Source organism: Antedon mediterranea, chromosome 1, assembly GCF_964355755.1.
Source record: "Antedon mediterranea chromosome 1, ecAntMedi1.1, whole genome shotgun sequence".
Classification (NCBI taxonomy): domain Eukaryota; kingdom Metazoa; phylum Echinodermata; class Crinoidea; order Comatulida; family Antedonidae; genus Antedon; species Antedon mediterranea.
In genome coordinates, this window is record NC_092670.1 from 15,006,638 (window position 1) to 15,016,802 (window position 10,165).

A 10,165-nucleotide genomic window follows, 5' to 3' on the forward strand; every position below is an offset into this window, starting at 1 on the left:
GTTGTTATTTACCAAATGATGACTGAAAAGGGTAAACATATTACTTTTGTTTAAATACATGACAATAATTGTCTTGTCGAATGAATATGATCTGTAGGCCTATACTCTCCTATATCCAGTTTAAAGTAGCCTTTGCGAAGGTTTCTTAGCACCTGCTGTGGTGGGTACAGGCATGAATTTTAAATATAATATTTGGTTAATTGTACATAAATCAAATATTTGTAACAGAAATCGAGACGAAAAAAACATGAATTTCCCTTAATATGGTCAAATACAAAATTTGGCAAAATTCTTCCATAAAAAACAAGAAGACTTTTTTTCAGTAGTTAGGTAGTTAACCTAATGTAATAACATTTCTGGTGACTCCCTAGACGGTGAAAAAAGATGGGGGATATACGGTGGATAATTTTTGCTTTTGCATGAAAAATAAAAATCTGAAGTTGAATAAAAATATCAGAAATGTAATATTCAAGTTATATTACCTATATTTAGTCATCTGATAACATTTTTACCACACCGTTTATTTTTAATAGCTTTTAAAAAATGCCTCTCTATTTACAAAATGTGTGTACAAAAGAATAGAGATTTTACTGTGTAATTTGAACTATCCCCCCACTGATAAGAAAGTGCTTATTTTCAACAAGCTCGTGTAACACAAATAAAATCCCAAACAATTATGAAACATAGGGGAAATTATAGATCGATAATTATTTGAATGTATGATCAATAGAAATATTTTGCCCGCACCTGGCCTTTAAGGCCCTTAGTGATTAAAAAAAAATTATTTCATGTTGTATGTGTATGTAATATAGTAATAGAATGAGACCAAGCCAGTTAAACATGTACCAGTAATAATGCATAACAATTAAAACATTATGCACATTTGTATTCCGTTATTATTAACGTGAATATATTATTTTGTACCACTTCTATGGTTAAAATTTAAATTTAAAAAGAGTGTAAATAAAAAAAATAAAAAAGATCTGTTAAAAGAAATAGAGAAAACGAAAGTTCATCATTCAGCAACAAAACCGAAGTCCCTGTTGCTAACAAGCGTTCGAACTATGAACTTTTCAATGTTTTGAGGGCCAAATTTTCTTTTTTGTAGGCCTACTATTAATGATTGATAATCCGGATCATCCGTAGGCCTCTTAGAAGAATTCGGCGGACCATGGAAACTAGGCCAGCTATTATACTGTAGTGGTGTTTTCTCCTTTAGGATGGTATATAGTTTCAAAGGAAGTTCAATTATTTCTATGCAAATAATAAAACGGTACTATATTTGTCAAAGTTTGTGTCAAAGTAAAAGGTTAAAGTACGTACCCAGATGGTTTAGTAACTATACTGCTTGATAATAAAAAATGTTATCACACAATTACTTCGCTACGATTGGCTAAATAAACACAATTTCTATATATAAACACATTCATGTATAATATAGTTGGCCTACTCTCTGTCGTTGTTAACTAAGGTTAGACCAGTTTTATACGGAATTACCAAATCACAAAGTTTTCGTTGATAGTGTATGATAAATACTTTTGAGGTATGTTTTCAAATAGGCCTACTTTTTCTTATCTATAGGCCTATATCTTGTAAAATGGCTTAATAGTGGGCCTACGTTGTACGGTGATATTGAAACGAGTTCTTGACTAAATAAACGGGACGTTGACAAATGACAAGAATGTTTAAATACAAATAAGCGCAATTATATTTGGCTGCTGGAGGTAAAAGTAAATGGTAAAGTAGGCCTCAATTATCCTTCTCAAGCTCAACTAAAAGTGAGGAGGACGTGCAGCGCTTCCACACCGGGAGATGCATTGTCAAGGCAATACGAGTAACACATCTTTACCAATGACATGACACAGTCAATATGGCACAAACAGGCTCAAACCCATGCCATCACAATCTAGTCCGACCCCTTGACATTAAATATATTCTGAGACGGTCTTCCATACAAGAACGCAACCGGACCCAACGTTGCTGAACTTTGATCTGACCAGAAATGATTTCAGTTTTATTTTGAAATATCATTAGAAAACGTGTTTGCACTTCTTCATGGAACCATCGCTGTCAAACATTTCATGATCAATAATATTTCCTAACTATTATTCAAAATACATGTAGGCCTATTTATTTTATAGAAATCCTGCAAAATGGCAACTGATAAAGGTAACTCTTTTCTAAAGCTCAGTCTACACTATTAAACTTTATGTCACAAAAACATGTGATTTGCCCATATATGGACATGATGATGTAATATCAATGCCATATTTGGGTATATCACTACTATAATTGGGCACATCACCTTTTTTTTTCAAACTAGTTTGATAGAGCTTAACTTTCTTGATCAATTTTAACAAATACTGTAACAGATTCATTTTCTTGTTTTTCTGATAAACAAGACTGGACCAATCCTGATTGTGTAACTTGGACAGATAATGGACTAAGTGGGTAAGAAAGGATAACCTCAATGCAATTAGAGATTTTGAGGTTCGTGACAATGACATTTGGCTCGTGACTTACCCGAAGTCAGGTAAGTTCCTTCACAAGACATTAGTTTATTCAAGTTGCCATTGATAATTCACTGACAACACTAATAATAAAAATTGCAGTCAAGCAAAGTAATGTCCTCCAAGTTGCTCGATTATTCATTTCACCCAACACACATTCAATCAAATCCAATATTAAATGATTCCGAACTTGATTCCTTAGGAACAACCTGGATGCAAACTATCATGTCTTTAGTTGCTGTTGAAGGTGACGAAGAAAAGATCAAAACGACATACTTGGAGAATGTACCATTCATAGAATTGACCTTTTCTCCACACTATTCATTGGTAGGTCTACATCTCACTCTTCTCGATTCATAAAGACAGAGAGGCATAACTCATTTATCAGTTACAGTAACCTAAACCACGAAGAGCTAGCAAGAGAGATAATGTGATTACTTGATATTTTTACATTAATGATTATCAATGTTTTCGTTGTTTTTATTACTCCAAAACCAATCAAGATCGACAGCATGCATGCTCTACATACAATTATAGATCAAACTCCTTCTCCAAGAATGATTAAAACTCACCTTCAAGAAACTGTTAGAGAAGAAACCCAAGGTACTATGAAGGTTGTTTTAGAAATATGTAAAGTAGAAAACGGAGAGGCTTTTCCTGTCATGGCGAACGTTGTAACTCCTTCCTATCCGGTTTGACAATATTCTTCCTAATCGAATTTAAACATATTATTAAGTTTGCCTTACAATTCGGCTGGTATTTATATATTTGTTGATGATTACATTATTTGCATTTGGTTTTCTCAAAAGATCATCTACGTTACCCGAAATCCTAAGGATGTTGCTGTGTCGTACTTTCACTTTCACACCTACAACCGTAGTTTGCCAAAGTACACAGATTGGAATCTGTTTTACGAAGATTACAAGGAAGAGAACGGTAGGTAAATAATGATTGAAGCTATGTGATGCATGTCAATTCAACGTAACCAAATCATTAATCAATGTTATCCCAATTCATTAATAGTTTGCTATGGTTCTTGGTTTCAACATAACCTGTTCTGGTGGAAAAGACGTCATCTTCCAAATGTTCTGTTCTTGAAGTATGAAGACATAAAGAAGGTATGAACAAAACTTTAATTTCCCACACAAGTAGCAATATTCTTTCAAAATAATAACGATTTGTTTTGTCTTCAGGATCCAAAGATTGCCACTGTTAAAGTTGCTGAATTCATGGGATACAAACTTTCAGATGATGTTATTGACAAAATTGTTGAAAAATCCAGTTTTAAAAGTATGAAGACCTGTAGTCACCGAGTCCATCCGCCTCCCGAGAAACTATTTCCGATCGACATGCATGTTTATAAAGATACATCGTTTTTTAGAAAAGGTAGGAGCCTGATCAGGATCTTGTATAATAGTGACTTCTACATCTAGTGTTGTATAAAGTTAGAAAAAATGTTATACATTTTTAATAGCTTTCTCGTCCATTTAAAATTATTGTGAGGTAATCAAGCCGTTTCCAACAAATCCAACGACCAAGTGATCCATCGTGAAAGCAGGCACAATCTGTCTTCTATGGCGAGGTGGGCGAATTATCAGTTTAAGCTTGATTGATTCAAGTGATGAAAAGAGGTAATGAAGAGGTGTTCATGATAAAATTGATTCTTGTTTATTATTTACGATAACGATATCTTTTTTTACTACTAGGTGTAATTGACGATTGGAAAAACTACTTTACAGATGCCCAAAATGAAGAGTATGATAAGATATGCAAAGAAAAACTTAACGGAACTGGACTTTATGATGATTGTGCTTAAGTAAAGTCAGATGATACATACGATCTTATAGCTTTGCCAAATAAGTAACAAAATTCATGTGCAGACATGAACTAGCCCTATCACTATATCTTTGTATTTCTTAGTTTGTTGTTATACAATGAATATGTATGATGTTTCACGCCATATTATTCTCTTGACCATTAAGATCTTTCATCTGCTATAATCTTTAGAATAATCTTCCACGGGACGGACTATTAAGAAGTGACGGTATCAGCGGCAGTTGGCTTCTGTGTAATTTTAGATTATAGATGCACATGACAATACTGTACAAACAATGAAGCAGTGCACTCTCGTAAATAAAAAGTTTGAATATAGCTTAAATGTTAGGGTTTACACATCTACTCGAAACACGCCCCACTCCCCATTCCTTAATTATTATTAATAATGATGCTCGATACCTTCTGTAACAAATAGTAATTAGGCCTAACATATTCTTAGTAAAGTACTAAAGTGTGTACACTGTATAGTTAAGTACATGGCACAATAATACAGGCATGTATCGCCAACCATGTATAAACAAAATAAACACATACAACGTGCGTGAACTATTATCTTTTCCTTAATTTTCTCATACAGGAATTCTTCGATTGCCTAAACAATAAAAGAATTTTCAACCACTTTAGATTGTAACAACTGTTTTGAAAGTTCGATCAGGGTTGACCATAATTCCACGTGCATTTATTATCTAATCTACTCGTGGACTGCAAATTAAAGTTTAAACGTACGTGTATATATATAAAGGAATATAGAATGAACCGAAGTACTTTTATTGATATTAGTATAATCATGACATAGCTAAAGCCAGTCTAAATAAATATTTAAACAATGTTATCGGGTCAAACTGCTCTCAGATAAAAAGTGCGACTATAGATCGGTTTATGCACCTTGCTCATGTTATATTACATTATTATATGTATTCAATAGCCGTTGGTAGTACTGTACTTCTTGGAAAACCAGTAACGGTAGGCCTATACTTTCTATCTTTAAACAAACATAAAATATTTCAATAAATGATATTCTTATTACTGTACTACACGAATAATGCAGGGTTAAACCTATATCGACGATAATAGTGTCTGGCATTGAGCCAGGCCCTACAAAGAGAGGATGGATGATCACAATTGGTTCGTTGATTCCTGTGTCACAATGAATTGTCTTAACCCCGGAATGTCGGTCTTCTGTGATACTATAAGCATTTCATTCACCATCCTTTAATAAACAACCTATAACCTAATTTCTAAATAAATAAAAATGCAATTTATATGATAAGTTTCTAATGGGTACAGGATGATTACGTCAGAGCCTAGGTGCAACAGAATGAAAGTTATCTTCCCGCTATAGCAGGCTATGTTTCTCGATCCTTGGAATGTGGAAGAGTATTTGTTTGCTAGATCTTCCTCTTGAATGATTATCAATACTTGCATCATAACCTCTTCAATTCAATTAGCAACTTTATACTTATCTTACTACTCTGCATTTTATACATCAATTTTTAATGTATTATATTATTATATGTATTCAATAGTATGTGAAGCTTAGCCCAACAGTATGTTCTGATGTTAGTGTTTCCAATACAGGTGCGCCACAAGGCACTGTATTAGCCCCTTTTTTGTTTACCTTGTATACAAGTGATTATAGATCTAAATATGATTCTTGCCCAGTTGTACGATTTGCTGACGATACGGCGATGATTGGCTTGATTCAGAAGGACGATTGCACTTCATATTTAAATGAGATTAATAATTTGTAAAATATAGTATTGATAACTTTTTAGAATTGAATGTTGAAAAAACAAAGGAAATGATTATAGATTTTAAAAAGAAAACGAATAAATGTGATCTAGTTGACATAATGGGTAGACAAATTCAGAGGGTGGAAACATATAAATATCTGGGGGTTGTATTTAACAATAAATTGACGTGGAGTAACCACTTGGATCTCGTTATGAAGAAAGTAAATACTAGAATGTACTGTTTAAGACAATTAAACAAGTTCAGTGTAAATAATAATATTTTGATTACATTCTATCAGTCTATTATTGTTGGGGTTTGGAAATATTGTATTGCAGGGTGGGGTGGAAATGTTAAAGAGGGAGATAAGGGTAGAATTGATTGTGTGGTAAGAAGGGTTGAGAGGATGTCTGGTTTGTGTCAGCAGTCGGTGGATTCAGTTTATTGCGAGAACCTGGACAGGCTTTTTGGGATGGTGTTGAGGGATGAAAGTCATCCTGTGAATTCCGATTTAGGCAGTCTCAGGAGTGTTCGTAGTGGAAGATTGCGATCCGCGGCTGCTGACACAAACCGATATCTTTTCTCCTTTCTGCCCACAGGTATCAGGAGACATCAGCGACATTCATCCAGATGAGCACCATGAAATAATATGTAATAATATGTTCTTGTTGTGAGTTTTTAATATTGGTATTGTTGTATTGTCATGTTATTTTATATATTGTAATTATGATGTATTTGAAGACGAGCAATGTAAATTTTCTCCTTGTGGGAACGAATAAAGATTATACTTGATACTTGATACTTGATAATCAAATTAACATGTTATGTTTCAGAAACTCCGTGAACAACCAACATGGCGTCTGATAAAGGTAAAACAATATTTAATTCTCCCACTATCGCATGATATAAACTGTTTATTGTGATTCTGAAACTCTTGAAAAATATTTTGTTTTGTACAGATCTCGATCTCTTCAGTAAACTATTTGGCGATTTTTCGGCAAAAGATCACGACTGGGAAAATGATTGTGTGACTTGGGAAAGAGATGGAATGTTGCTGTCGAAGTGGATGAGGGATGATAGCCTCATTGCCATTAAAGATTTTGAGGTTCGTGACGATGACGTCTGGGTTGTGACTTATCCTAAGTCAGGTAACGGTCTTTATGTTAAATAATACGTCTAGACAAAGTCAGTCGAAATGATCGACCAATCTTACCATTCACTCAAACGTTTGATCGATCTAGTTCATCAATAAATCGCATTTCACTCAATCTCATCAATTAATCGATTTAAGAAACAACTTGAAATTCAAGTAATGACTCAGAAAGTAGTCAATTAATTATGAAATCAATCGACTTTTCAATGTATTGGCATCTTATATTTAGGAACAACCTGGATGCAAGCTATCATGTCTTTAGTTGCTGTTGGAGGTGATGAAGAAAAGATCAAAACAACATACATGCAGAATGTACCGTTCATAGAAATGCCTATGGTTCCACACTATTCCTTGGTAAGTTACCTCAAATCTTTCCACATAAACTGATCCGAAAGTATTAATGTTGACAACAGCCAGTAATGCACTACTGTTTCCTAACAAAAATAATGTTGACCAATCACAAGCGACGAATCATCCCAGCAGTCGTATGTGATTGGTCAAATCATCGCCTATGTTATAACTTAATGATTCGATTCATTAAATCAATTTAAATCAAGCTTGACAGAATGCCGTCTCCAGAAAAACTTTTGGATCAAGCCCCTTCTCCAAGAATGATTAAAACTCACCTTCAAGATATTCACCTTCCTCGGCAACTGTTAGAAAAGACGAAACCCAAGGTAAGTATACATAATCAGGACTTCTCCTAAAAGTGTTAATTATCTTCATTTACTTGGTTCAGCAACTATTTTAAAATATAAATGAAAGAATTGATGGTTACGAATTTGTGTAACATCCCAGATAATAATTTTTATTGCATAATTTATGGAATTAAAGATTTTATAATTGGATGTAGGCCTAAATTGAAATAGTTCTACACTATAAGGAATTCCACTTTTTTAAAAGATCATCTACGTTGCCAGAAACCCAAAAGATGTTGCCGTATCATTTTTTCACTTTCATACGTACAACCGCAGTTTGCCAAAGTACACAGATTGGAACTTGTTTTATGAGGATTACAAGAAAGATAACGGTAGGTGAAGATTTCTGTTAAAAATGGCAGCCGACAAACCTGCCGACCAACTACTGTATGGCCGACTGATCAACAGACCCAACTACAACTTAATCTACCAACCAAAGAGGAAATACTTCCTTACTTTTCTTGGTCTTTAAGCACCCGGCTATCGATTCTCCAGTACCTAGGAAACAAGCACCATATGTGATACAAATGAGATGCTGTATTAACTAATATTCATATGATAATATGCAAATTGGAGATACAGCACTGATAACCGGGTAATTTATGTAAATATATAGGCCTACACTTTGATTGATCATTCAGATTTTTTTTTTCAATTTATATTTTTCTTAAATTTCTAATAGTCATCTATGGTTCTTGGTTTCAACATAACTTGTTCTGGTGGAAAAGACGTCATCATTCCAATGTTCTGTTCTTGAAGTACGAAGACATGAAAATAGTAAGTTCTCCAATGTTTGCCTAATTTTTCCAACATGTATTACATTCAAGACATGCGACCTAAATGCGTTCTTCTCTCTAGTGAAAATCAAGTAAATATATTTCATTATAACGTTTTTTTCTCTCTAGGATCCGAAGGGTGCAATTATTCAGGTAGCAGATTTCATGGGATACAAATTATCGGATGATGCTATTAACAAAATTGTCGACAAGTCAAGTTTTAAAACAATGAAAAGCAGCGAAAAAGTTGGTCCCCCTGCAGACAAATCTGGATTATTTGACCCGAAGTACTATAAAGATCCGTCGTTCTTTATAAGAAAGGGTGAGCTTACGTGAACAAATATATCGGACAAATGATTTATAAATTAAAAATGGAATAGTCAAAGTAATATGTAAATCCGAGGTGTAATGTTGTAGCAATGGTATCGTAGGCCTACGATTTGTATTAAACCTGCCATTGACGATCTTATCAAGAAGGAGATGATGACGCTAACGATGCAAAGATGTTGGTGATAAGAATGCTATGATTATTATTATTATTATATTGTTCACTGGTGTTTGTGAAGTATTGATAAACAAGGCCATCTACATGGCTGCAGTCGCGTGCGAAAATTTTAGTGTTCCCCACCGACCGACCAACCGACCGACATAGTGAGCTAAAAATGACAATATGTTGGTGGTGCATTGTATTTAATATCATTACAGATGGTTTCATTAACGACTGCATTTTGTATTTCAGGCGTTACTGGAGATTGGAAGAACCACTTCACAGTTGCCCAGAATGAAGAGTTTGACGAGATATGCAAAGGAAAACTTGACGGAACTGGACTATATGATGATGATTATTCTTATTAAATAAAATTATTATTCAACCGTTGTTCCTTGAAATATATTAATTAATAGCAACAATGAGTTTATATACAATATATATAGCAGTTTATGTTGATGATCATTTTATAACTGATGAGGTACGGTAACTAGTAGAAATGTACCTCTGTGGTAAAAACTTATTACAGATTACATTAGTATGGCAAATTGTATAGCCAATGGCTAAGTGATAATGTTTGCGTCTCTCTATCATAGTATTAATAAAATGATAAATGAATGGATCGGAAATTACAATAAAAATAAGATATAATAATAATATCACAGCTTGCTGATGATAACATTATGCTTATTGTTTGCAATAATAGTTTTAGTGATATTTGTTAAATTTACAATCTACAATTCATCGAGAACAATACTTTGAATGTTCAGAAAAAAAAAAGATAAACCTTAAATTGGTCGATAAAATAAAATGATTATTTGACAAACGAATTCCTTTCCACATTTTGAATGTGAATATAATATGAAACAATGTTACAGAATAATGGTGTAGTATATTGACATTGTAGATAAGGTATTAAAGAATGTCATTATGACACAGCTAAAATTGCTGTTAATATTTAAACAACTTTATCA

General features: G+C 33.5%; 2 protein-coding genes across 2 annotated transcripts; both read left to right on the plus strand.

Moving 5' to 3' along the window:
* Positions 1-3,067: 3,067 nt before the first annotated feature.
* Positions 3,068-4,326, plus strand: LOC140042042 (sulfotransferase 1B1-like). Its single transcript, XM_072087672.1, has 5 exons — positions 3,068-3,202; positions 3,320-3,446; positions 3,534-3,628; positions 3,704-3,896; positions 4,217-4,326. Exons 1-5 carry the CDS (start codon positions 3,068-3,070, stop codon positions 4,324-4,326), a joined length of 660 nt encoding a protein of 219 aa, XP_071943773.1.
* Positions 4,327-6,483: 2,157 nt separating this feature from the next.
* On the plus strand, positions 6,484-9,559 carry LOC140042058 (sulfotransferase 1C2-like). Its single transcript, XM_072087674.1, has 8 exons — positions 6,484-6,676; positions 7,037-7,225; positions 7,460-7,584; positions 7,788-7,907; positions 8,134-8,260; positions 8,611-8,705; positions 8,834-9,026; positions 9,444-9,559. Exons 1-8 carry the CDS (start codon positions 6,484-6,486, stop codon positions 9,557-9,559), a joined length of 1,158 nt encoding a protein of 385 aa, XP_071943775.1.
* The last annotated feature ends 606 nt before the right edge of the window (positions 9,560-10,165 follow it).

What these genes read in the sequence shown, in the direction of transcription:
- LOC140042042 (XM_072087672.1), top strand. Translation starts at nt 3,068, where the DNA reads ATGATTAAAACTCACCTTCAAGAAACTGTTAGAGAAGAAACCCAAGGT. An exon ending in AGATTACAAGGAAGAGAACG is followed by an intron (nt 3,447 to 3,533) that starts GTAGGTAAATAA and finishes ATTCATTAATAG; the next exon opens with TTTGCTATGGTTCTTGGTTT. An exon ending in TACATCGTTTTTTAGAAAAG is followed by an intron (nt 3,897 to 4,216) that starts GTAGGAGCCTGA and finishes TTTTACTACTAG; the next exon opens with GTGTAATTGACGATTGGAAA.
- LOC140042058 (XM_072087674.1), top strand. Translation starts at nt 6,484, where the DNA reads ATGTCTGGTTTGTGTCAGCAGTCGGTGGATTCAGTTTATTGCGAGAAC. An exon ending in TTTCTCCTTTCTGCCCACAG is followed by an intron (nt 6,677 to 7,036) that starts GTATCAGGAGAC and finishes TGTTTTGTACAG; the next exon opens with ATCTCGATCTCTTCAGTAAA. An exon ending in TGTGACTTATCCTAAGTCAG is followed by an intron (nt 7,226 to 7,459) that starts GTAACGGTCTTT and finishes TCTTATATTTAG; the next exon opens with GAACAACCTGGATGCAAGCT.